At 33.2% G+C, this 26,888-nt stretch overlaps 7 protein-coding genes across 7 annotated transcripts; 3 read left to right on the top strand and 4 right to left on the bottom strand.

Annotated features, from left to right (window-relative positions):
• Positions 1–4,824: 4,824 nt before the first annotated feature.
• On the bottom strand, positions 4,825–8,400 carry LOC119615069 (intraflagellar transport protein 52 homolog). The gene is made up of 5 exons (XM_037971148.1): positions 8,113–8,400; positions 7,832–8,049; positions 5,481–5,908; positions 5,170–5,418; positions 4,825–5,112 (listed from the first exon to the last, which is right to left on the bottom strand). Exons 1-5 carry the CDS (start codon positions 8,223–8,225, stop codon positions 4,825–4,827), a joined length of 1,296 nt encoding a protein of 431 aa, XP_037827076.1. The 5' UTR covers positions 8,226–8,400.
• A 171-nt stretch (positions 8,401–8,571) lies between these two features.
• Positions 8,572–11,951, top strand: LOC119615070 (cytochrome c oxidase subunit 5B, mitochondrial-like). Its single transcript, XM_037971149.1, has 3 exons — positions 8,572–8,825; positions 11,169–11,342; positions 11,409–11,951. The coding sequence occupies exons 1-3, from the start codon at positions 8,744–8,746 to the stop codon at positions 11,513–11,515; spliced, it is 363 nt and encodes a 120-aa protein (XP_037827077.1). The 5' UTR covers positions 8,572–8,743; the 3' UTR covers positions 11,516–11,951.
• Positions 11,952–12,613: 662 nt separating this feature from the next.
• Positions 12,614–13,351, top strand: LOC119615066 (cytochrome c oxidase subunit 5B, mitochondrial-like). Its single transcript, XM_037971144.1, has 3 exons — positions 12,614–12,809; positions 12,862–13,035; positions 13,102–13,351. Exons 1-3 carry the CDS (start codon positions 12,728–12,730, stop codon positions 13,206–13,208), a joined length of 363 nt encoding a protein of 120 aa, XP_037827072.1. The 5' UTR covers positions 12,614–12,727; the 3' UTR covers positions 13,209–13,351.
• On the bottom strand, positions 13,292–14,835 carry LOC119615064 (tRNA (adenine(58)-N(1))-methyltransferase non-catalytic subunit TRM6-like). Its single transcript, XM_037971142.1, is given in 3 exon segments — positions 13,292–13,729; positions 13,789–13,821; positions 13,824–14,835. Coding segments are annotated over 3 exon segments (1,299 nt in total). The 5' UTR covers positions 14,695–14,835; the 3' UTR covers positions 13,292–13,334.
• Positions 14,836–15,007: 172 nt separating this feature from the next.
• Positions 15,008–15,912, top strand: LOC119615067 (PHD finger-like domain-containing protein 5A). Its single transcript, XM_037971146.1, has 4 exons — positions 15,008–15,242; positions 15,302–15,492; positions 15,547–15,632; positions 15,699–15,912. Exons 1-4 carry the CDS (start codon positions 15,191–15,193, stop codon positions 15,703–15,705), a joined length of 336 nt encoding a protein of 111 aa, XP_037827074.1. The 5' UTR covers positions 15,008–15,190; the 3' UTR covers positions 15,706–15,912.
• Positions 15,849–17,047, bottom strand: LOC119615065 (coatomer subunit epsilon-like). The gene is given in 3 exon segments (XM_037971143.1): positions 15,849–16,570; positions 16,573–16,865; positions 16,924–17,047. Coding segments are annotated over 2 exon segments (903 nt in total). The 5' UTR covers positions 16,844–16,865; positions 16,924–17,047; the 3' UTR covers positions 15,849–15,938.
• A 515-nt stretch (positions 17,048–17,562) lies between these two features.
• On the bottom strand, positions 17,563–18,487 carry LOC119615068 (kynurenine formamidase-like; the record flags this gene model as incomplete). Its single annotated transcript, XM_037971147.1, is given in 3 exon segments — positions 17,563–17,998; positions 18,001–18,321; positions 18,383–18,487. Coding segments are annotated over 3 exon segments (788 nt in total), but the record flags the coding sequence as incomplete, so codon positions are not given.
• Between the last annotated feature and the right edge of the window lie 8,401 nt (positions 18,488–26,888).

The raw sequence follows: 26,888 nt of genomic DNA, 5'->3' as shown, positions 1-26,888 counted from the left end.
CGGATTCGCTTGTGCCAAATTTAAATTTTGTATATTAAAAATATTAAATTATAAACAAAATTCTATGTTTATAACTCAAAGAAGTCTTAAACATCTTAAAGTAAATTTCCGTTATTTAAGTCAATAAATTTAAAGCTGAGCAATCAATAAGTAGAACTATTATTTAGTTTTGTTTGCTAAACATTAAATTTCAATCATTTTCAAACAAAATTGTGCCGACTATGTAAACAACAGTTTTTGTAAAATGTCAAATGTTTGTTTACCATATTAAAAAACAAACAAAAACAGCTGTAAGCACAAAAAAGCAAAATATTCACCGTTAAAAGTCAATGGTCACTCATTTCATATTTGCAGTGTTTACAAACATAAACAAACACTTTGCAACAAACATATGTACGTAGTTTCTCCCACTGTCTTCAAAGGTAAACAAACCAAAAGAAGAAGCAGCAGCATGCAAATAAAAAAAGGAACCAGACTACAAATATTTTCATTACATTTGATGTTTTGGCTTCATATGTACATATATGTTGTTGTAAAATGTTTATGAATGAAAAATCAAAAGAAAACCTACAAATGTCAAAGAAAAAATGTTGCACACACACATTTACGAAACACAGACAGTAGCCGTTGTTGTTTTTGTTATTGTGGGTTTTAAAGTGTATTGCAGAAACAAAAAACACTAAAAAAGAAATGCATTCAAGGTAACTTCCTTTAGATATCGAATTACAAAAAATCTTTCTTTTACTTGGCAAATACATACAGAAATATATTTTTAATAACTTTTAAATAGATACACACAAATGTATACATATAGTAAATACAAGATGTACATACATATGTATGTATGTAAATATGTATATAAAGTGAATTTTCATTCATAGTTTTTGAGATTTAAAAAGAGAAATTAGAAAGGTGTTTGAAAGGAAAAACAATACAAACATCTAGGTTTAAACTATAGGCCGATATACACTACAGCCTATAGACCGATGAGTAGTCCAGACTATGGACCGATCTATAGTCCGGACTATTCACAGACCAATAGTCCTGACCATGGGCTGATTTATAGACCAAGCTAGAGACTCTATCTATAGTCCACACTATAAACTGATCTACAGTCCAGACTATAGAATGATATACATAAATACTATACTTATGTAGTCGAGACTATAAACTATAGACCTATATATAGGTCATTCAATAGACTGATCTATAGGTCATACAATACACTAATCTATGATCCAGACTTTAGACTAATCTATACTCCATACTATACAATGATCTGTAGTCCAAACTATAGACTATAGATTGATATATTGTCCAGACTATAGACTGTTCTATAAACCAGACTATAGACGGATCTATAGTCAAGATTATAGATTGATCTATAGTCAAAATCATAGACTGATCATAGTCCAGTTATTAGACTGATATATAGCCCAGACTTTAAAAAGATCTTTGCTCCAGACTATAGACTGATATGGAATCACTTCCTACCACTCCATTTTATTAATATTTTCTAATTCAATTAACTACACCTTAGAGACCTTGATTCCCCAAATCTCTAAGCAAAACATTTGTTTTTTTCAAAATTTTATTTGTTTTTGTCAAAAAACATTTATATTAAATAAAAAATTCCAAACAAATCACATTCCCCTATTAAAAATTAACTATGACATTTCAAAACAAACAAATTCACACAATCTCAATTACTTCCACACCAGATCATTATCAATTAAATGTTCTAATTTCCTAAAAAAAAGAACAATTATACAACAGATCCTCTAAGTAGTATTCCCCTAAGTCAGTAATTTATGTTTAACAATTTGTCAACACATTATTAGCATGTTAAATATATATAAATGTAAAGGGGATCCCCCCCTTAAATACCCAGAAACCACTTAAAATATAAACATTGTTTCCAAAACATTTCATTTCAAGCATCCCCTATTCCTTTAATAGGGGCTCATCATACTACAAAACACAATTCTTTACGGAAATATCAAGTGGTTTTTGTGTTAATAAATTTAATTTATTACTTTCAATTTCTCTAGAGTATATTTTCAAGATCAAATTTCTAAGGTAGTCAATATAAAGATTTGAAAAATTGTGTGAAACTCTTTTCGTTTAAAATTATAGAAAATTTTTTCTAAAATTTTATGTTTTTGAAACATTTTTGATAGATTTATTTGATTTGTTTAAAAAATTTTAATATTTTAATACGACAATTTCCCACAAGTTTTAAATTTCCGGTATTTTTCTAAACGAACTTTAATTTATGGCTTTTTCTTTATAATGTTTTGAGGGAAACAACGGAATTGTTATTTTTCAAATATTTCAATTTAGTTGGTCAAATTACCTAATTTGAATTTAAACAAATTATATTACAGATTTTATGTATGTATTTTGTTTATGATAATTTGTCAAAATTCAATATTAAAGATCGCTCTACTTACTCTAACAGTCTAACTGAATTAGCAACGAACTAGAACTGAACTAGAACTGAACTAAACTAGAACTGAACCAGAACTGAACTAGAACTGAACTAGAACTGAACTAGAACTGAACTAGAACTAGAACTGAACTAGAACTGAACTAGAACTGAACTAGAACTGAACTAGAACTGAACTAGAACTAAACTAGAACTTAACTAGAACAGAACTAGAACTGAACTAGAACAGAACTAGAACTGAACTAGAACTGAACTGAACTAGAACTGAACTAGAACTGAACTAGAACTAAACTAAAAATAAACTAAAACTAAACTAGAACTGAACTAGAACTAGAACTGAACTAGAACTAGAACTGAAATAGAACTAGAACTGAACTAGAACTGAACTAGAACTGAACTAGAACTGAACTAGAACTGAACTAAAACTGAACTAGAACTGAACTAGAACTGAACTAGAACTGAACTAGAACTGAACTAGAACTGAACTAGAACTGAACTAGAACTGAACTAGAACTGAACTAGAACTGAACTAGAACTGAACTAGAACTGAACTAGAACTGAACTAGAACTGAACTAGAACTGAACTAGAACTGAACTAGAACTGAACTAGAACTGAACTAGAACTGAACTAGAACTGAACTAGAACTGAACTAGAACTGAACTAGAACTGAACTAGAACTGAACTAGAACTGAACTAGAACTGAACTAGAACTGAACTAGAACTAGAACTAGAACTGAACTAGAACTAGAACTGAACTAGAACTAGAACTAGAACTGAACTAGAACTGAACTAGAACTGAACTAGAACTGAACTAGAACTGAACTAGAACTGAAGTAGAACTGAACTAGAACTGAACTAGAACTGAAGTAGAACTGAACTAGAACTGAACTAGAACTGAACTAGAACTGAACTAGAACTGAACTAGAAATAGAACTGAACGAGAACTGAACTAGAACTGAACTAGAACTGAACTAGAACTGAACTAGAACTGAACTAGAACTGAACTAGAACAGAACTAGAACAGAACTAGTACAGAACTAGAACTAAACTAGAACTGAACTGAACCAGAACGGAACCAGAACTGAACTAGAACTGAACTAGAACTGAACTAGAACTGAACTAGAACTGAACTAGAACTGAACTAGAACTGAACTAGAACTGAACTAGAACTGAACTAGAACTGAACTAGAACTGAACTAGAACTAAACTAGAACTGAACTAGAACTGAACTAGAACAGAACTAGTACAGAACTAGTACAGAACTAGAACTAAACTAGAACTGAACTGAACCAGAACTGAACTAGAACTGAACTAGAACTGAACTAGAACTGAACTAGAACTGAACTAGAACTGAACTAGAACTGAACTAGAACTGAACTAGAACTGAACTAGAACTGAACTAGAACTGAACTAGAACTGAACTAGAACTGAACTAGAACTGAACTAGAACTGAACTAGAACTGAACTAGAACTGAACTAGAACTGAACTAGAACTGAACTAGAACTGAACTAGAACTGAACTAGAACTGAACTAGAACTGAACTAGAACTGAACTAGAACTGAACTAGAACTGAACTAGAACTGAACTAGAACTGAACTAGAACTGAACTAGAACTGAACTAGAACTGAACTAGAACTGAACTAGAACTGAACTAGAACTGAACTAGAACTGAACTAGAACTGAACTAGAACTGAACTAGAACTGAACTAGAACTGAACTAGAACTGAACTAGAACTGAACTAGAACTGAACTAGAACTGAACTAGAACTGAACTAGAACTGAACTAGAACTGAACTAGAACTGAACTAGAACTGAACTAGAACTGAACTAGAACTGAACTAGAACTGAACTCAACTAGAACTGGACAAGAACTAAACTAGAACTGATCTAGAACTTCACTAAGAATTTATTAAATAATGAAATGTTTTTTTAATACTTTCTTGTTTGCTTTTTTAGGATATTGTTTTATATTTTATGATTCATTTAATTGAAATTGTTTATTAATTGAAATTTCCAAACACATAAAATTTGATGCCACAACATGTTAACATAACACCATATTGATTTACAAAATTTAATTGCAATATTACTTTTGTTTAATGTGCAAAAAAATAAAATCTGCAATATTTATAGTTTTTTTTCGGCACCAAACTGACGACTTAAAAGAATGTGCCCCAGCACAGCAAATTAGAAAAATTAGGTTCTTTGTTAAAGGAAATTTTAAACTTTTTTTATTATTTTATAATAATTTTATTATATTTGTAAAAATATGTACAAATGTTAAGGTATAGTTTTTAGATTAAGGATTAATGTTTGGATTGAACTGAGTTTAAGGCTTATAATTTTCAGTTTATAAATCTGTTGGTGCTAAAATTATTCGTAGGGCCGATAGCTAATGATTTGTTGAGCGACAATATTCAAAATTTCTCTGGCTGGCATATCATGTTGATCATTGATAATGGCCGTAATGCGACCACATTCCTTTATATAGTTCTCCAACTCTTTCAAATTGGGCGGCTTATATGGATCCTTAGCCTGCAAAGATTGCAAACATTGGCCCGTCATATTGGCCAACTGGGAGCGAGGAGGACTAAAGACCTCATCTAGATCATATAGTTCCAAAGGAGGAGCAGCAGGTTCACTAAAAACCGGCGGAAAGGTCTACAAATGAAAATAATGAGTCAAAATTGAAATTTCAAAATTCCTTTTAACTCTTACCGCTAATTGCAATGGAGGCAAAGGTATCTCAAATTGTGGCTTAATAATCTTTAAAGGTTCATATTTAACATTTAACTGCTGATAAGCACTGATAACATCCTTTAGCAAACGATTACTTAAACCATACAGAGTCATATCAAACATTTGCTTAAAATCGGCTGGAATTTCGGAACCTATAGAATCAATTAGGCAAGCCTTGGGTAAATCGGCTATAAAACCAATATCGGTAAAGGTTTTATTATCGTTCAACTACAAAAAGAAACCAGTAGTAATAAAATAAATAAAAAACTATTCAAATTGAAGACTCTTACCTCCACATCATTAAAATCCAAATGATTAAATTTCAACTCATTACTACCCAATAATTTCACTATATATTCCAATATGGCATCATTGGTCTTATCGCTGGTCAAATATTTATCATGAAACATATAACCCGATCCTAAAGCCAATATTTTACCTTGTTTCTCATTACAATAATAACCCATTAAAGGACGATTGAAGGGATAGACCACCGGGCCAGTAGTCATTAAAACATTGGCAGGATCCGAAACATTTAATGTGGCTCCATAGGGATATTGAAAATGTAATTTATATTTTTCATCACTAAAATCATAATCCACCATTTCAACATGCTGTTTTAGCAGGTAACGCCACATGGATTCACATACCACACCACCACCAATGCAACATTCTTTGGGATGCATATTCTTATAGTAATGGGGACGAATGACGGTGTCTGGAAGAGTTAAAGGAATTAATTGAAAAGAAAATTAAAGAACGAAGCAAAAACTGAACTAGAACAGAACTAGAATAGAACTAGAACAGAACTAGAACAGAACTAGAACAGAACTAGAACAGAACTAGAACAGAACTAGAACAGAACTAGAACAGAACTAGAACAGAACTAGAACAAACTAGAACAGAACTAGAACAGAACTAGAACAGAACTAGAACAGAACTAGAACAGAACTAGAACAGAACTAGAACAGAACTAGAACAAAGAACAGAACTAGAACAGAACTAGAACAGAACTGAACTAGAACAGAACTAGAACAGAACTGAACTAGAACAGAACTAGAACAGAACAGAACTAGAACAGAACTAGAACAGAACTAGAACAGAACTAGAACAGAACTAGAAACAGAACTAGAACAGAACTAGAACAGAACTAGAACAGAACTAGAACAGAACTAGAACAGAACTAGAACAGAACTAGAACAGAACTAGAACAGAACTAGAACTAGAACTAGAACAGAACTAGAACAGAACTAGAACAGAACTAGAACAGAACAGAACTAGAACAGAACTAGAACAGAACTAGAACAGAACTAGAACAGAACTAGAACAGAACTAGAACAGAACTAGAACAGAACTAGAACAGAACTAGAACAGAACTAGAACTAGAACAGAACAGAACTAGAACAGAACTAGAACAGAACTAGAACAGAACAGAACTAGAACAGAACTAAACAGAACTAGAACAGAACTAGAACAGAACTAGAACAGAACTAGAAACTAGAACAGACTAGAACAGAACTAGAACAGAACTAGAAACAGAACTAGAACAGAACTAGAACAGAACTAGAACTAGAACAGAACTAGAACAGAACTAGAACAGAACTAGAACAGAACTAGAACAGAACTAGAACAGAACTAGAACTAGAACAGAACTAGAACAGAACTAGAACAGAACTAGAACAGAACTAGAACAGAACTAGAACAGAACTAGAACTAGAACAGAACTAGAACAGAACTAGAACAGAACTAGAACAGAACTAGAACAGAACTAGAACAGAACTAGAACAGAACTAGAACAGAACTAGAACAGAACTAGAACAGAACTAGAACAGAACTAGAACAGAACTAGAACAGAACTAGAACAGAACTAGAACCGAACTAGAACAGAACTAGAACAGAACTAGAACAGAACTAGAACAGAACTAGAACAGAACTAGAACAGAACTAGAACAGAACTAGAACAGAACTAGAACAGAACTAGAACAGAACTAGAACAGAACTAGAACAGAACTAGAACAGAACTAGAACAGAACTAGAACAGAAACTAGAACAGAACTAGAACAGAACTAGAACAGAACTAGAACAGAACTAGAACAGAACTAGAACAGAACTAGAACAGAACTAGAACAGAACTAGAACAGAACTAGAACAGAACTAGAACAGAACTAGAACAGAACTAGAACAGAACTAGAACAGAACTAGAACAGAACTAGAACAGAACTAGAACAGAACTAGAACAGAACTAGAACAGAACTAGAACAGAATAGAACAGAACTAGAAACAGAACTAGAACAGAACAGAACTAGAACAGAACTAGAACAGAACTAGAACAGAACAGAACTAGAACAGAACTAGAACAGAACTAGAACAGAACTAGAACAGAACTAGAACAGAACTAGAACTAGAACAGAACTAGAACAGAAACTAGAACAGAACTAGAACAGAACTAGAACCCAGAACTGAGAACAGAACTAGAACAGAACTAGAACAGAACTAGAACAGAACTAGAAACAGAACTAGAACAGAAACTAGAACAGAACTTAGAACTGTACTAGAACTAAACTAGAACTGAATTAGAACTAAAATTGAACTAGGGCCCCGAATTAGAATTACCCTCCAAATGATCCAGAACTGAACTTACCACTATTGATGTAAATGCCATATTGTTCCAAAAAGAAATTGACATTTGTATTAAACTCCTGCTCACCACCCTCACCCAACACTACTAGCAAAGAGCCACCATTTTCTATAAAGTTCTTCAAGACTTGAAACTCATCTTCGGTAAAATGATCCTGAGGACCAGCCAAAACAAAAATTTTCACTTTTGCTAATTCATCGAAATTTAAATCATGATCATTTCTAAGAAAGATAAGAATTCAATAGTTTAGTTATAAAGTTAGTTAAACAATTGAACATACTTACTGTTCGATATTCCATAAGGATTTCAATTTACGATGTAACATTTTGTAATTATCCGCAATTTGGAAACGTTCATTTTTGGAGCAATCAAAACATATAATAGGTTTTGAAGACATGTTTTTCTGTTTATTTATAAACCTGTTTTATTGTATTTGTTTTAATAATTATTGTTAATCGGCTGCAGAATATAAGTTTTAAGACAGTGACTAGTTATTTGGTGTATTTTTAATAAAAAGCATTTGTTTTTAGTTACAATTGCTAGGCAACCGCGTTCTTTTAAAATTAATTTAAGCTGGCAATGATTTCTTTGCTTTTGTGTTGGCAATGCTAAATTTATTTACAAATTTAACCCACAAGGTTGTTGACTTGGCTGTTTTTATTTGTCAATAGCAATAACACAGATTTGCTTTTATAGCGGCTTATATAGTGCTGCAATTTTCGTACTATGTTTAAAAAAACAACACTGTTTTGCCATATGTCATTAACACTACTCTTGATAAACAACCCTGTCCCGTTACTTCGCTGCCCGTCAAACGAACGAGTGATTTTTTCATCGCCGCCGTGTGTGGAAATTACGAAATTTTAGTTTTATTAAAAAAATTTTGAAAAAACCCACTACATAAATTATCAAAAAATGGCTTCAATTTGTGGACGCATGGCTTTCCGTGCCGCTGCACGTCAAAATGTCACATACACTCCAGTTCGCTTCTGCAAAAGTAAGTTCCAAAAATTTCTACTTTTAATCCAGAAAAATTCAGGTTAATTTTTCATCATACTCCACCTCAAGAAAGAAAAAAAACGAGGCTCTACTACATACAACATTTGACATTTCTTGACAAAGTGTTAGCAGGAAAATGTTACATAATTCATGAAAATATGGCTAAAAAGGAAAATCAAAGAAAATTTATGTTTTTTCTTTTAACATAAATGAAAAGTTCAATAATTTTTCTTGTCTTGTATGAAATCTGATTGGTTTTATGTAACACTTTGTGAAAAAGCAAAGACGGACAGACAATACTAGAAGCAGAAAAGAGAAAAAGATAATAAAGAAATATTTTTGTTTAAATAATTCTTATTAGATATTTGTGTTTTGCAATACTTTTGTTTAATTTCTAATTTTATTAAGAATTTTTTTAAATTTTTTGCTTAATTGCCAAAAGTTTTAATTTAACTTTCGCCTGCAATTTGCAGTTGTCTTTAATGTTTATGTAACCTTTGGTGTCATTTTGGTTTTTTTCGATTCTTTTATTCTTATGTTTTATCGCCTATACTAGTCTTGGGGCACTTGCTTGTAGACACCTTGCCCCTCTCATATGATGAATTACATCTTTTTTTGTTCTAGGGGTTAATGTCATTTAGCACCTTAGGTTTTTCAATAAATAAGTAAAAACAATTTGGTAATTGGGGAAGTTTTTGTAATGAATGAAAATAGTTTTGGATCAAAACTAACTGCGCAATAGTAGTTAGTTTCCAAAGTTTTTTGTTAACATTTGTCATGGGAACTTATTAATTCAATTGTTTAATAGTTATTTAATATTTGTTAGTACAATAAAATGAAAACTTGATCTTTGGCCCAGCCAAAAAATGTTATCAATTATTTTTAAAATATTAAAATTATAAATCTACTTAATAGTTATTTATGTAAAAATAACTTAAAGTAGAGAAGTATTGTTATGACATCGAGACAGATAAAAACAAAACTTCCTTTTTTAAATCAACTGCAAAATAGGTATAACTACTTTTCCTTCGGATTTGGTTATAGATAGAAGTTTTTCTAGGAATCAACGGAAATGATGTTCTCTAATGTTTTAATTATATATTGCCCTTTCTTCTTTTATTATACTGATATTTTGTTACAAATAAGTCAAAATTATTGATCTATTGTTTAAATTTCCATAAAGTCTGTTAACTAAACGACTGTCAGCAGTCTTTTCTACCCCACCGCCTGTCCTATTTACTTGTTTTCCAGCTGCCCTATTGACTATACATTATGTATATATCGGCAATTCTTCTAGTTGCTACAAATAGTGAATTTTCTTAAAGTACTTGGTACTTTTTGTAAAAAAGTACTAGAACTGACCTAGAACTGTACTAGAACTGAAATAGAGCTGAACTAGAACTGAACCTAAAATTGACCTTGAACTAAACTAGATCTAAAGTTGAACTGAACTAGAACTGAACTAAAACTGAACTAGAGTCGAACTAGAACTGAACCAAAAACTAAACTAGATCTAAAGTTGAACTGAACTAAAAATGAACTAGAAATGAACTAGAACTGAACTAGAACTGATCTAGAACTGAAGTAGAACTGAACTAGAGCTGAACTAACAATGAACTTGAAATGAACTAGAACTGTACTAGAACAGAACTAGAACAGAACTAGAACAGAACTAGAACAGAACTAGAACAGAACTAGAACAGAACTAGAACAGAACTAGAACAGAACTAGAACAGAACTAGAACTGAACTAAAAATGAACTAGAAATGAACTAGAACTGAACTAGAACTGAACTAGAACTGAACTAGAACTGAACTAGAACTGAACTAGAACTGAACTAGAACTGAACTAGAACTGAACTAGAACTGAACTAGAGCTGAACTAAAATGAACTAAAATGAACTAGAACTGAACTAGAACTGAACTAGAACTGAACTAGAACTGAACTAGAACTGAACTAGAACTGAACTAGAACTGAACTAGAACTGAACTAGAACTGAACTAGAACTGAACTAGAACTGTACTAGAACTGAACTAGAACTGAACTAAAACTGAACTAGAACTGTAATAGAACTGAAATAGAACTGAACTACAATTGAACTAGAACTGAACTAGAACTGAACTAGAACTGAACTAGAACTGAACTTAAACTGAACTAAACTAGAACTGAACTATATTTGAACTAGAACTAACCTTGAACTGAACTAGAATAAAAGTATGTACATATAACTGAGCAAAAACTGAAGTAGAATTTTAGAACAACTCAAATAGAACTGAACTAGATGGGTGGACCTGAAGATGAACTTTTGATATTAAATTTATTTCCTACTTTCTATTTTTAGTGATGAACGACCCCATGGAACACGCTACCGGTATTGAGAAGCGTGAATTGTTGGCCAAAGCTGCCGGCAATGATAATCCCTTCGACATGAAAGTGTTCAAGCGTGGTGCTGGTACCAAGGAAAACCCCAACCTGATACCCTCTGCTTTCGATGCCCGTATTGTGGGTTGCATCTGTAAGTTCTTATACTTTTTGAGATTCTATATAACAAATTTTTATATATATAACTTGTAACTTTCAGGCGAAGAAGATCAAACCTACGTACAATGGATGTGGCTACAAAAGGGTACCGCCAAACGTTGTGAGTGCGGCCACTGGTTCAAATTGGTTGAAAAGGCTGCCGTTTAAATTTAGTTAAACACCTCCTGTACACACCATTTACAAATAAACTTAAAAAATGTCGTTCTGTTTTCAAAACTTAACATAAATTTAAAGAAATTTAAGTTAAAAGTAACCTTAAACAATAAACATAAACCAAAAAAAACCTAAAAGTATAAAGTGCATAAATTATTTTCTCGGAAAAAATCAAAGAAAAGAAATTACTTAAGTCATACCATCCATCACTTAAGTTAAAAACATAGGTTACTTTTTTCTTTAACTTGTTGTGGAAAAATCTATCAATTATTATATAAATGGCTTTGCAAGTGCCATAATTTTAAATGATAAAATACCAAACACTAAACTTAAATTCTATGAAAAAATAAACCAACACGCTTGTTATGTTTAAGCCCAAAACCAATAATAAAAGAAATATGTTAAATGAAAACACTACCATTAAAGAAAATCCATTGAACAACACTTGAATTTTAGTCTTCTTTTAGCAGAATGAAAACGAAAGGAATCTTAAATGTTGTAGTATTAAAACAGCAACAAAAACAAGTGTGTTTTATTAAATAAGTTTAAATTATAATTTGCTAATTAGCATAACTAATTTAAATAGTGAAATAAATAACAAAACTATTACAGAAACAAAAACGAAATAAGTTAAATTTTGGGAAAGGGTTTCTTTATAGAGTATATGGTTAGTTATATAGCGAAGCAAATGGAATAAACAGACTGTTTAGAGGACTTTTTTCGAAGAACTTTGTCTAGTGTATAAACGAGAAGTTCTTGTCTAGTCTTTTCTACTTCCGTTTTTTTCTATTCAGTTGTAGTTTTGTTCAGTTCTAATTGCAGTACAGTTATTCTTTAGTTCTAATTCTAGATCAGTTCCAGTTCAACTCTAGTTTAGTTCCCATTCAGTTCTAGTTCTGTGCAAGTTTAATTGCAGTTTAGTACTTGTTCATTACTCATCCATTTCAAGTTTAATCCTGGTTCATTTCAAGTTCAGATCTACATAGTTCCAGTTTAGGTCTGTTTCAGTATCCGTTTAGTTCTATATCAGTTCTATTTATGTAGATCTCCTTCATCATCATTTGTGCTCCTTTTTCTCAGTGTATTTATTTCATTTTCTTGAAAAATCAAATTTTCTATGATTTTTCCAACAATTTTTAAAAAAAAATAACAAAAATATTCCATAATTTTCTTTTTTTAAGTTGATTTTTCATAAAATTTCAAATCATGTCCTTTATGTTACGCCGATTTCTTAATAGATCATTTTTACAACAAAGATTTTTTACCCAAACTCTTAAGCTAAAGCAAGGTAAGACAGATCTTTAAAAGCTTTCCACTTTTCTAAATGTTTTCTTTTTCAGAAATGTCCGATCCTTTGCAATTATGCACTGGCCTGCAGAAAAAGGAAATAGAAGCCTATATGGAGGGTAATTGTGATCCTTATCATATGAAGGTATTAAAAAGAGGCAGTGGTACTAAGGAAAATCCCACCTTAATACCTTCGGCCTTTAGTGGGCGTATAGTGGGTTGTATATGTAAGTGGGAACTATAAATAAATTCCATTTACAGATTTAGATGTTGCGTTTTTCTTTACATTATAGGTAAAGACAATCGTTTTGTGAATTATATGTGGCTGGAAAAAGATTGTCCAAAACGTTGTGAATGTGGTCATTGGTATAAATTGAAGGAAGTTGAGCGATTTTCTTGATTATTTTCTGATTTCTGTAACGAATACAATATTTTAAACTTACCCAAGTATTCTTACAGTATTTTTATAGAATTTCTTTAAAATCTTTTTTAATAAATTGTATATTTTCCGTTTTATTATTTCACCTTAACCTAAAGTCATACCCGTCAATAAATAACCACTATTTGCCTGCATATTTACCTCAGGATGTGTGCGATTGGGTAAAATTTGATACTGACGCAACCAATTCGAAGTCAAGTGCAAATTAGTAACTTTAGAGCTGGATTTTAAATCGACATACAATTCCATTAAAACCTCTTTACACAGACTAAAAACCACAACAGGTCTGGAGGGTTTAACGAAAGACAATAGTTCCTTAACCAAATTGGCGGGATGTTCTTTGGCCGCAATAACTAAAGAATCAAATTTCTGTTGCATTAGTGCCGCGGCACGTTTATTTTCCAATTGCCATTTTTGTAAGGCAGCGGCTGGTTTAACGGCTTCTTCAGATTTAGAGGAATCAGCTGAAGTTTCCAAAGAATCTAAACAAAAACATATTAGAGATTAGGAATCCCTATTAAAGTGTTTAATCTTATACTACCTTTATCCTCTTCATTCAATTTTTGCTTTTGGAACTAGGCTCTTCCACCTCCGCTGTCGTTTCATCACCTTGATAAAATTCTCTTAAAACCGAATAAATATTCACAGAAATACATCTTTGCAGTTGTTCTTCGGGTAAATTTAAAGCCAATATAGCCTGTTTTTGTGGCACATTACCCGGATGCATGTGAACCAATTGGGCTTCGGTATTCGCACCCATAGAATTCAAAAAAGCAGCTGGCAATAGACCATTTGAACCACTTTCATATAACAAATAATTACCAAAAGCCGAAATACCCGAATACGAGATTAACTGCGACAAAGTATCAACTCTTAGGCCCATTACTTTTTCGGCATCTTGACGATAGTATATCTCCGTTATTAAACGTATAGTAGGTTGTCTAATTTGTATATATTCAAAATATTTCTTTTCCTTTTTCTTCAAATACTTTTCCTGTGAATAAGCAGTTTTATTGTGAAATGTCTTTGAATTTTCAACAATTTTCTCTATAATCTTGGTACTTTCATTGCATTCATCTCTTAATTTGTCAATATCTTCTGGCTTTAGAGCCTGCGAATCGCCATCGTCTATTATATTACGATTGTCTTCACCACTCGATGAAATGCCCAATACTTCTCTTATATTACGCATTTCCAATTCATTGCACAATTCCAAAGAGTTTAACTTTTGACGTCCCCGATGAGACTTGCCCAAATCTTCTTTGGGGCACATTTTAAAGGTGGCACCATAAGGTTGATCGAGTAATGCCTTCAGCTCTAGCTGATCCTTGCCCAACATAGCGGTGGCATCTAAATTACCAAATTTTTGCAATTTGGTATATTTTTGTCGTTGTATGACTATATAGTCACCTAATTTTATTTTCGGTTGTTCAGCTAATGTTGTCATTGTGGATTTTAATGTTATTTTTTATGAAATTGTAAAAATATATATAAAAATCGGTTTAAATTAATACAAATTCACATTTGTAAACAAATAAAAAGAGAAATGTCAAAAACACGTGTAGATAAAGGAAAACAACTCTGTTATTTGACGCTAAACAGCTCTGTTTTTAAAAAGGCCGGCTATCAATTGCATTAAAACAAATAAATGCAGTTAAAATGTTCAAATGCAAATAGAATGTAAACGTAATAAATTAATTCAAAAAATAAATATGAAAAATTCTATAAATCTTCGAATAAGTTAATATTTTTGGTTATTTTTTATTAAACAGAGAAATGTTATGTTGAACATCTCTGTTTTCTTCTGTTATCAATGCGAAATGAATCTCTATGGTTAAAGAAGCAGCATATAAACGTAAACAAAGCTATTTTTACTAATTTCCGGGACAAAATTGCAAATTTTTGTATTTTTATTAAATATATTAAAGAAATATTAACACAAAATGGCTAAACATCATCCAGATTTGATTTTCTGTCGTAAACAACCGGGAGTAGGTAAGTTGTAACATATTTCTAAAGGAAAATTTGCAAAAAAAATAAATTTTATTCTCCAGCCATTGGCCGCTTGTGTGAGAAATGTGATGGCAAGTGTGTGATATGTGATTCGTATGTAAGACCCTGTACTTTGGTGCGTATCTGTGACGAATGCAATTATGGTTCTTATCAGGGACGATGTGTGATCTGTGGTGGACCCGGTGTTTCTGATGCTTATTATTGCAAAGAGTGTACCACACAGGAAAAAGATGTAAGTTGTTGAATATTAGGAAAAATTAAAAATAAACATTTTTATAATTTTTAGCGTGACGGCTGTCCGAAAATTGTTAATCTGGGCAGTTCTAAAACAGATCTGTTCTATGAACGGAAAAAATACGGGTTTAAGCAAAAGTAAGTTTAGATTTTTCTATTAAATTTCATAGATTTTTACTAATTTCTATTATTTTTCCATTTTAGCTATTAGCATTTACTTGTTCTATATCATATCTTACAATAAGGCTTCAAGAGTTATTAAGCATTTTGAAACGAATGGAAATTATTCAAAATTTGGAATTTTTGCTTTCAAATCGGGATTTAGAGTACTCTTTTTCATAATAAAAAAAATACTTGATTTACTTTGTAGTTTATTTTACATATTGAAATAATAAAGTAGTTATGGAATTATATGTTAGATACGGGTTTAAATTTAAAGCTAATTTAGGCGGTTCCCTCTAAAGAATACTGCAAGCATAGATTATCGAATTCCGACGACTTCTTATCAAAATCCTTAACAAATACACTTTTAGGATAAAATTGTCTCAATTGCTCCCAGTAACGTTGAATGGTCTCTTGAGATTTTCCAGTTAAATGCGACAAAACCATCATGTTGATCAAAGTGTCATAATCATTGTGTTTTTTAGTTAATGCTTCCCTCAAAACAGCTTCAGCCTCTTCATATCTTTCCAAACCCAAGTGGACCACAGCCTGGCCATTCAATAGCAAGGGGGTGGGCTTATATTTCTCACAAAATTCTTGATAAATATGGAAAGCATCCTGCATTTGTTCAGTGCCCAAAGATAAAGCCACCCAAGCTTGAGCCAACTGTGTCAATGTATGGTCATCCGAGATTTCTTGCATTTTGCCCACCAACTGTTTAGCCAAGTCAACACGATTTAAGCGCAATAAACATTGCACCGACAAAGCCATGGATTCCAAATTAGTAGAACCGTGCAAAATTTTTAAAGCATTTTCAAATTGTTGATCATAGCAGTAGACTATGGCGGTGGCTATATGCCAGATATTGGTTTCATCCTCCTCGATTGCTACCTTATCAGTAAGTTTCTCTAATATTCCTCAATTTTCTCAGGCTGTTCAAATGCCTCATTGATATAGCGCAAAGCCAATAAGGGAGTGTTATTGTTTTCCTTAATATCACTGGCTATCAATCTACCAGAATCTATGGCCAAATAGGACAAATACATGTAAGACAATAATTCTGCTCCGGCCGTGCCCTGTTCGGGTAAAACAAAATTGACGGAACCCATAAAATTACCAATGTAATACTCATTGCGGGCATAGAACAAGGTAGAGTTGGTATCTTCTTCTTGGGGGATTTTACTCATGTTGAATGTGTTGATTTATAAGCTAAAATCAAGAGTAATTAATATTTGTTGTGATTTGTTAAACATTTTACAAAACAAACCTTATTTTGTATTAAATTTTTATAACTTTTGTTAAAAGTTCTTTATTATTTTTCTATCGATAATATATGACGTGTTAAAATGTCAACAATGTGTAAAGGGGTATGTTCAGTGTTTAACATCAAATGTCAGGGTATTAACAGAAAAACACAGACATGTTATTTTATAGTTTACATTAAGTATCAATAACAGAGTTGCTTAATGATTTACCGTTAGCGGGAAAAAACAATGTTTACATTAAAATAAAGGAAAATTGTGGAAGTGAATTGCTCAAACCTGATAATAAATTGCAAATATTTAATTTAATAATTAACGTTTTAAGAAGATTTATGTAGCATTTAGAAGCGCTTTAATTGGCATTTCCAAAATTGTAAACAATTTATATATTATTAAACCGGTGATAACAAAAAATAACGATCTTTAAAAGATATGGTCATAAGCCAACCTTAGACTACGTGGAAGCAATTTTCATTCGATCGTGTGTTAAAAACAGTACAAGCATATAGATTTTTGAGTTAATAATGTAATTTGTGCAACAATTCTTCAAAAATTGTGATATCTTTAGGTAAGTGATGTCAGCTTTTAACTTACTGAGAAATCTAAAATTTATTTACATTTTATTAAAAAAGAAGAAAAAAATGTGACAGTGCAATATTTATTTTAACAAACATTTGTTAAAATTTTGTACATAAATCCAACTAAAATACCTACTCCTTTAAATACCTTGCAAACTTTCTCGTATATAACTACTTATAGATGATTTAGGATTAACACATTCCTCTATTATATCAAAATGATCATATGCCTTAAATTCCTTATACTCTGTATGCAGTTTTAATGCCCTTAACTTGTTATAATATTCTTGAGCTTGTTGCTTAAAGCGATCACTATCATTTTCCCCCACAAGAATGTGAATGCGCAGACCTTGCTTTTGATATTCCGCTAATAAATCCATATTGAACAACCAACAGAAAGGTGACAATTCCTTAGCCTTGTCAGCATTTACATTTAATATATCATTAGGATTAACACTTTTCAAACACCAAAGCTCTCGCAAATCATAAACTCCACTTATTAAAATATTTGTTCTATAAGATTTAAACGTTTTAAAGGCTGTAAAAACTCCTCACGAAACATTTGTAATGACAAATGGGCACCAGCAGAATGGCCACTTATGCATATCTTAGGTGCTTTAGTTTCGACGGCATACTTTTGCAACCATTTGTAAAAATTACAAATTTGTTGGGTAATTTGTTCAAGTGTAACTTGGGGACATAGGTTATAGTCCACTAAGATGATGCGGTAATTGTGCTCAATCATTGGGAAAACCAGAGGACCGGAAGTAGATTTATCCAATAGTTGCCAATAGCCTCCATGAATATAAACAAATATGGGAGTGCCTGTTTGAAAGGAAAAATATATACATATTTGAAAAGTTAAAGTGGAAATAGTTAAATTCACCTTCTTCCTGGCCTTTGAAGTAAATATCCAATAACTGATTGTCGTTGTCTCCTCCATAACGTACATCCAAACGAGTTTTATATTGTTGCCGGGCTAATAAGGTGGCTGTTTAAGAGGAATTTATAGAGAGAATTTTATTTTATGTTAAATGAAATTACAGATAGGTCGATAGATCGATAGCTCGATCTCTCGCTCGCTGCTCGCTAGATCGCTCGCTCGATAGCTCGCTCGCTCGCTCGCTCGCTCGCTCGCTCGCTCGCTCGCTCGCTCGCTCGCTCGCTCTCGCTCGCTCGCTCGCTCTCTCGCTCGCTCGCTCGCTCGCTCGCTCGCTCGCTCGCTCGCTCGCTCGCTCGCTCGCTCGCTCGCTCGCTCGCTCGCTCGCTCGCTCGCTCGCTCGCTCGCTCGCTCGCTCGCTCGCTCGCTCGCTCCTCGCTCGCTCTCGCTCGCTCGCTCGCTCGCTCGCTCGCTCGCTCGCTCGTAGCTCGCTCGCTCGCTCGCTCGCTCGCTCGCTCGCTCGCTCGCTAGCTCGCTCGCTCCTCGCTCGCTCGCTCGCTCGCTAGCTCGCTCGCTCGCTCGCTCGCTCGCTCGCTCGCTCGCTCGCTCGCTCGCTCGCTCGCTCGCTCGCTCGATCCTCGCTCGCTCGCTCGCTCGCTCGCTCGCTCGCTCCTCGCTCGCTCGCTCGCCTCGCTCGCTCGCTCCTCGCTCGCTCGCTCGCTCGCTCCTCGCTCGCTCGCTCCTGCTCGACTTCGCTCGCTCGCTCGCTGCGCTCGCTCGTCGGCTCGACTCGCTCGCTCGCTTCCTGCTCCTCCTAGCGCCTATAGCTCGCTCTCTCCTCGCTCGCCTCGCTCGTCTCGCTCGCTCGCTCGCTCGCTCGCTCGCTCGCTCGCTCGCTGCTCGCTCGCCGCTCGCTCGCCGCTAGCTCGCTCGCTCGCTCGCTCGCTCGCTCGCTCGGTCGCTCGGCTCGGTCGCTCGCTCGCTCGCTCCTCGCTCGCCTCGCTGCTCCGATCGCTTCGCTTCGCTCGTCGCTCGCTGCTCGCTCGCTCGCTCGCTCGCTCGCTCGCTCGCTCGCTCGCTCGCTCGCTCCTGCTCTCGCTCGCTCGCTCGCTCGCTCGCTCGCTCGCTCGCTCGCTGCTCGCTCGCTCGCTCGCTCGCTCGCTCGATCCTCTCGCTCGCTCGCTCGCCCTCGCTCGCTCGCTCGCTCGCTCGCTGCTCGCTCGCTCGCTCGCTCGCTCGCTCGCTCGTCGTCGTCTCGCTCGCTCGCTCTCTCCTCGCTCGCTCGCTCGTCGCTCGCTCGCTCGCTCGCTCGCTCGCTCGCTCGCTCGCTCGCTCGCTCGCTCGCTCGTCCTCGCTCGCTCGCTCGCTCGCTCGCTCGCTCGCTCGCTTCGCTCGCTCGCTCGCTCGCTCGCTCGCTCGCTCGCTTCGCTCGCTCGTCGCTCGCTCGCTCGCTCCTCTCTCGCTCGCTCGCTCGCTCGCTCGCTGCTCGCTCGCTCGCTCTCTCGCTCGCTCGCTCGCTCGCTCGCTCGCTCGCTCGCTCGCTCGCTCGCTCGTCTCGCTCGCTCGCTCGCTCGCTTCCTCTCGCTCGCTGCTCCTCGCTCGCTCGCTCGCTCGCTCGCTCGCTCGCTCTCGCTCGCTCGCTCGCTCGCTCGCTCGCTCGCTCGCTCGCTCGCTCGCTCGTCGTCTCGCTCGCTCCTCGCTCGCTCGCTCGCTCGCTTCGCTCGCTCGCTCGCTCCTCGCTCGCTCGCTCGCTCGCTCGCTCGCTCGCTCGCTGCTCGCTCGCTCGCTCGCTCGCTCCTCGCTCGCTCGCTCGCTCGCTCGCTCGCTCGCTCGCTCCTGCTCGCTCGCTCGCTCGCTCGCTCGCTCGCTCGCTCGCTCGCTCGCCGCTCGCTCGCTCGCTCGCTCGCTCGCTCGCTCGCTCGCTCGCTCGCTCGCTCTCTCGCTCGCTCGCTCGCTCGCTCGCTCGCTCGCTCGCTCGCTCGCTCGCTCGCTGCTCGCTCGCTCGCTCGCTCGCTCGCTCGCTCGCTTTTTCTCCCGCGTTGCTTTTTCCGTCTTTGGCTCCTCTTTTTGTCCCCCCCTCCCCTGCCTTCCTTTCCCCCTCTGTCCCCCCCGTTTCCACGCTCTCGCCTTCTGTTTCCCCCCCCTCGCCTTTCCTGCTACCCTCTTTGGCCTTTGGTCTCCCCTTCTTTCCCGTTTTTCTTTTCCTCTCACTTCCATGTCCTCCACCGCCGCGCCCCTTCGGCCCTGCCCCCCTATTTTGTCGTCGTTTTTCGTTTTTTTTCGTCGCTCCTGCCTTCTTTTCCTTCCCCTCCGTGTCTCTCCTCACCCCTCACCACCGTTTCCCCCTTTTCTTTCACTTTTACTTTGGCAACATATGTTTGTCTCTATAAATAGTTATCACTTTTCATTATCATTTACAAATATATTACCCTTTTCCGATACCTTTATAAAATTATTTATAACTTCTTCATCTGGTTTAGCGAAATTTTGAAATCGTTTAGTATGTAATGTTGGGGAATATTCTCTATCTAAATCTAAATTCATATTCAAACAATATTCTTTAACAAAAGCCAAGAAACTTGAAATAAGAGATTAACACAACATGTAGCTCTAATCTTGTTGGAGGCTGATAAAAAACTAAATGCTACTGTAATGTTCAAAGTATTTTAAGCATCAAAAGAAACCCAACAAGTTTATGTAAACGTAATAGGGAACGACTGAAGTGTGTGCTACCTCAAAATGTGGATGATTAAGCTCATCTAAAATAAAAAGTATAAACATTTTTAAAATTTGAAAAATCATTTATCAGTAATTAATAAATAATTAAAAATATCTTATTATTCTAGTGTTTAGCAAACTTTGAACTAATAATAATAATTAGCCCTTGAAATCTTAGAGTTTTGATAATGGAGCTATTATCTATTTGTAGTACACTATAAAGGGCTGATGACCTTTTCATTATAAAGTGTATCTACAATGAACCTATAAGTCTTTCATTCCGTTTGTAACAAAATCATTTTGCTACCCCATAAAATAATCTTATTGATTGCGAAGTCCAGTGAGCTATGTTCGCTGTACTTATGCTAGTTTAAATATAATTTCGGAAGGTTGTATATAACATCGGGACACAGGGTATACAGAGCCTCACGAGCACAAAATTTTTTTAAACTGTAGTTTAGATCTTCACGTACAAGTTTCACAAAGCTAGACAACATCTGATTTCGAATTTTTTAAATGTCAAATGGAACATCGTTGTGTTCGTTTGTGTTCGGGATCCAAATCTTTAATAATTCATGTTTTGAAAAGTTTAATTTATTTATCTATCTATCCATCTATCTATCTATCTACTATCTATCTATCTATCTATCTATCGATCTATCTATCTATCTATCTATCTATCTATCTATCTATCTATCTATCTCATCTATCTATCTATTACCTATCTATCTATTCTATCTATCTATCTATCTATATCTATCTATCTTATCTATCTATCTATCTATCTATCTATCTATCTATCTATTCTATCTATCTAGCTATCTATCTATCTATCTATCTATCTATCTATCTATCTATCTATCTATCTATCTATCTATCTATCTATCTATCTATCTATCTATTATCTATCTATCTATCTATCTATCTATCTATCTTCTATCTATCTATCTATCTATCTATCTATCTATCTATCTATCTATCTATCTATCTATCTATCTATCTATCTATCTATCTCTATCTATCTATCTATCTATCTATCTATCTATCTATCTATCTATCTATCTATCTATCTATCTATCTACTATCTATCTATCTATCTATCTATCTATCTATCTATCTATCTATCTATCTATCTATCTATCTATCTATCTATCTATCTATCTATCTATCTATCCTATCTATCTAAATCTATCTATCTATCTATATCTATCTATCTATCTATCTATCTATCTATCTATCTATCTATCTATCTATCTATCTATCTATCTATCTATCTATCTATCTATCTATCTATCTATCTATCTATCTATCTATCTATCTATCTATCTATCTATCTATCTATCTATCTATCTATCTATCTATCTATCTATATATCTATCTATCTATCTATCTATCTATCTATCTATCTATCTATCTATCTATCTTCTATCTATCTATCTATCTATCTATCTATCTATCTATCTATCTATCTAGCTCTCAACCCAAATTAACATTTTCACCAAAAATTCAAAATTTCACCAAAACAATAAATTTTCACCAAAAAAATAGAATGTCACATAAAAATTTTAACTTTTACTAAAAATTTAAAAAAAATATCAAAATTTCACCAAAAATTGAAATTTTCACAAAAAATGCAAAATTTTACTAAAAATTCAAATTTTCACTAAAAATCCGAAATTTTACTAAATTCAAATTCTCCAAAAAAAAAAATGTTAAAATTCAAAATTTCTTTAAAAATACTAAATTTCACTAAAAATTAAAATTTTCACTTAAAATGCAAATTTTCACAAAAAATCCAAAATTTCACAAAAAAATCCAAAATTTTACTAATAATGCAAATTTTCACTAAATTCAAATTCTCAGAAAAAAGTTAACTTTGACTTAATGTTAAAATTCTAAATTTTACTAAAATTAATTTTTTATTAAAAATTCAAATTTTCTCTACAAATTTAAATTCTCACTAAAAGGTAATGTTGACTAAATGTTAAATGTTTACTAAAAATTAAAATTTTCACTAAAAATTACTTTTTTTTTTCATTAAAAATTACAATTTTCTTTTAAGATTAAAAAATTTTAAATTTTATTAAAAATTTAAATTTTCCCAAAAAGTTAAATTTTTTACTAAAAATTCTAATTTTGTGATAAAAAAAAGAAATTTTAACTTAAAGTTAAGAAGTGCTATCAATAATGAATCTGTCAATTTAAATAAAACTACAATTTGTTTAAAGTTTGACATTAATTGAAAATGTTTAAAAAATATAAATTTTATTTATATTAATTTTTTTAAGGTTTTTGACTTAAGAGTTTTGTTTTTTCACTGTTCCGTTACATATTTTTAATAAAATTTTATTTTATACACAAAATTATATAAAATATTAATAATTAATACACAAATGACTTAAAATTTAAACGACCTTTGTAGAGAGTGTATGTATATATTTTTTTCATTATATAAATTTTTGTTTTTTTTTTATATTTATAATATTTTTGTTATTTACACTGTATTACAAAAAAATGAAAAATACTAATTGCTTATTTAAGTCATAGGGTTAAGGGGGACGTAAGGTTAGAAATGTGTTTTTTCTTTTCGTTTTAAAATTCTCTTAATAGTAATTATTGATTAATTAGGAATTATTTTTTATTATTATTATTATGTATATACAGCTTACAAAGCTTTAGCTTAAATTTAAAAATATTACTTGAAAGTAATAATTAAATTAAGTTTAAAGAAAAAGAAAACAAATATAAATTATTAAAACATTATTTTTTTTTTAATTCTTTTTTTTTAATCAACATAAAATAATTAACAAAATACAAATTTAATAAATCTGGTATACAGTATAAGAGTGATGTTGGTTATATTTTAACAAAAAAGGGGTTTCGCAGTTGAAAACTATTGGAAATAATGGTTTTTTATATAAATTTTCGAATTTGAACATTTTTTTAAATCATATTTTTTCAATTTTCCTCATGATTAAGAAATTTTTGTAATAATGAATAAATAAAATAAACAATTTATTGTTTAAGATTCAAAATTTTCAATAATATGTAAATATTACACAAAATTTCGAATACGAAAATTAACATGTAAAGAAATAATTATATAAAAAATTAATAAATCAACAAGAAAATAACAATAATTTTGTAAAAAAAGCTTAATTTTGCAATAATTTTTCATTTGTTTCATAAAAGAAATTCTTTAAAAATTTTCAAATTTTCAAATAAATTTTAGCAAAAAGTAAAAAAAAAAATATATTTTCTTTAAATTTTTCTAAAATTCAATTTTTGTCTTAGTTAAGGTCTTGCAAACTATTGCATTTCCATCACAATTGTTTTGTAACAAAAGTTTAATACAAAAAAGTATGTTTGCAATACCAAAAATGAAAGTTTTGAAATTATTTAGCTTTTAATTGAGGTCTTGCAAACTGTTGCATTTTAGATAGAACTATTTTCCAAGATAAGTTCAATCATAAAAGTATATTTGCAATCAAAGAAAACAAAATTTAGTCTTGCAAATTGTATTTTTTTACTACGATTGTTTATTTTGCTGTCATTGAGGTCTTGCAAACTGTTGCAATTTTGCTAGAATTAATTTCCAACATAAGTTCAATCATAAAAGTATATTTGCAATCAAAGAAAACAAAATTTAGTCTTGCAAATTGCTTTTTTTTTAATACAATTAGTTATTTTGCTGTCATTGAGGTCTTGCAAACTGTTGCAATTTTACTAGAATTATTTTCCAAGATAAGTTCAATCAAAAAGTATATTTGCAATCAAAGAAAACAAAATTTAGTCTTGCAAATTGCATTTTTTACTACAATTATTTATTTTGCTTTTATTGAGGTCTTGCAAACTGTTGCAATTTTACTAGAATTATTTTCCAACATAAGTTCAATCATAAAAGTATATTTGCCAACACCAAAATATGAAAGTTTTCCCCTTTTTAATGTTATTGAGGTCTTGTAAACTGTTTCCATTTTGTTAGAATTATTTTTCAATATAATTCCACCCAAAAAAGTATATCTACAACCCAAGAAAACAACATTTAGTCTTGCAAATTGCATTAACTGTAGTACATTACAGCTTCCCGTTGTAATCGTTAAATACTGCAGCTCTTTTGCCACGTTTTGAAAAGGTAGTTTGCCTTTTACTCTTACAAGTTTAAGTTAAGTAAATCACAACTTATTAAGGTCTTGCAAACTATGACATTTTTTGCTAAAACAATTTTCCAAGAGAAATTTACTTGAAGTAATGTATTTGCAATGCCAAATACAAGATTGTCTTGCAAACTGCGACATTTTAGCTAGAATTGTTTTTCGAAGAAAATCTTACTTGAAATAATGTATTTGCAACACCAAATACAAGATTTTTAGTCTTGCAAACTGTGGAATTATTGCTAGAAGTGTTTTCAAAGTGAATATTACTTGAAGTGCTATATTTGCAACACCATAATCGTATGATTTTTAGTCTTGCAAATTTCATTCATTGCTGTAAATCACATCTCCGTTAATTTTTTAGTCTTGCAAACTATGACAAGGTTCCTAGAAAATATTTTGCAAGTGAAATTTAATTGAAATCGTACATTTGCAACACCAAATGCAAGATTTTTAGTCTTACAAACTGTAGAATTATTGCTAGAAATGTTTTCAAGTGAATATTACTTGAAGTACTATATTTGCAACACCATAATCGTATAGTTTTTAGTCTTGCAAATTTCATAATTGCTGTAAATCACATCTCGGATAATTTTTTAGTCTTGCAAACTATGGCAATGTTCCTACTAATATTTTGCAAGTGAAGTTTAATTGAAAGCGTACATTTGCAACACCAAATGCAAATTTTTATACTTGCAAACTGTAGAATTATTGCTAGAAGTGTTTTCAAAGTGAATATTACTTGAAGTACTATATTTGCAGCACCATAATCGTATAATTTTAAGACTTGCAAACTATGGCAATGTTGCTGGAAATTTTTACCAAGTGAAGTTTAGTTGAAAGTGTATATTTGCAACACCATATTCATTATTTTTAGTCTTGCAAACTGTGTTATTTTTGCTAGAATTGTGTTTTTGAAATTTATTTGAAATAATGCATTTGCAACACCAAATAGAAGATTTTTAGTCTTGCAAACTGTAAAATTTTTGCTAGAATTGTTTTCCAAGCATTATTTACATGAAATAATGCATTTGCAATACCTAATACAAGATTTTTAGTCTTGCAAACTGTGGCATTTTTGCTAGAATTGTTTTTCAAGCATAGTTTACTTGAAATAATGTATTTACAACACTAAATACAAGATTTTCAGTCATGCAAACTATGAAATTTTTTCTAGAATTGTTTTCCAATCATAGTTTACTTGAAATAATGTATTTACAACATTAAATACAAGGTTTTCAGTCTTGCAAACTGTGAAATTTTCGATTGAATTGTTGTCCAAGCACTATTTAGTTGAAATAATGCATTTGCAACATCATATATAAGATTTTTAGTCTTGCAAACTGTTGCATATTAGCTAGAATTATTTTTTAAGTGAAATTTACTGCAAATGAAGTGACAGAAGATTTTTGAAAAAATCAACGAAATTTCTGTTTAAAAAACCAAACAAAATTTAATAGTTTTCCTAGCACAAACCCCCTAAAATATACCACACACACATACATACACACACACCGTTCAACAAACAAAACCACAACCGAAAATAGTTGAAATTGGCAAAAAAAAAAAAAAAATTTACAAAACAGAAATGAAAATTTCAAATTTTTAAAAAATCCAAAATAAATTATTTCAACATTTTA

The sequence above is a fragment of the Lucilia sericata genome, unplaced genomic scaffold (genome assembly GCF_015586225.1).
Source record: "Lucilia sericata isolate MDLA Ls3-8-SP2 unplaced genomic scaffold, ASM1558622v1 Contig003963F_arrow, whole genome shotgun sequence".
Taxonomy (NCBI): Eukaryota; Metazoa; Arthropoda; class Insecta; order Diptera; family Calliphoridae; genus Lucilia; species Lucilia sericata.
This window is presented reverse-complemented; position numbering and strand designations above follow the sequence as displayed.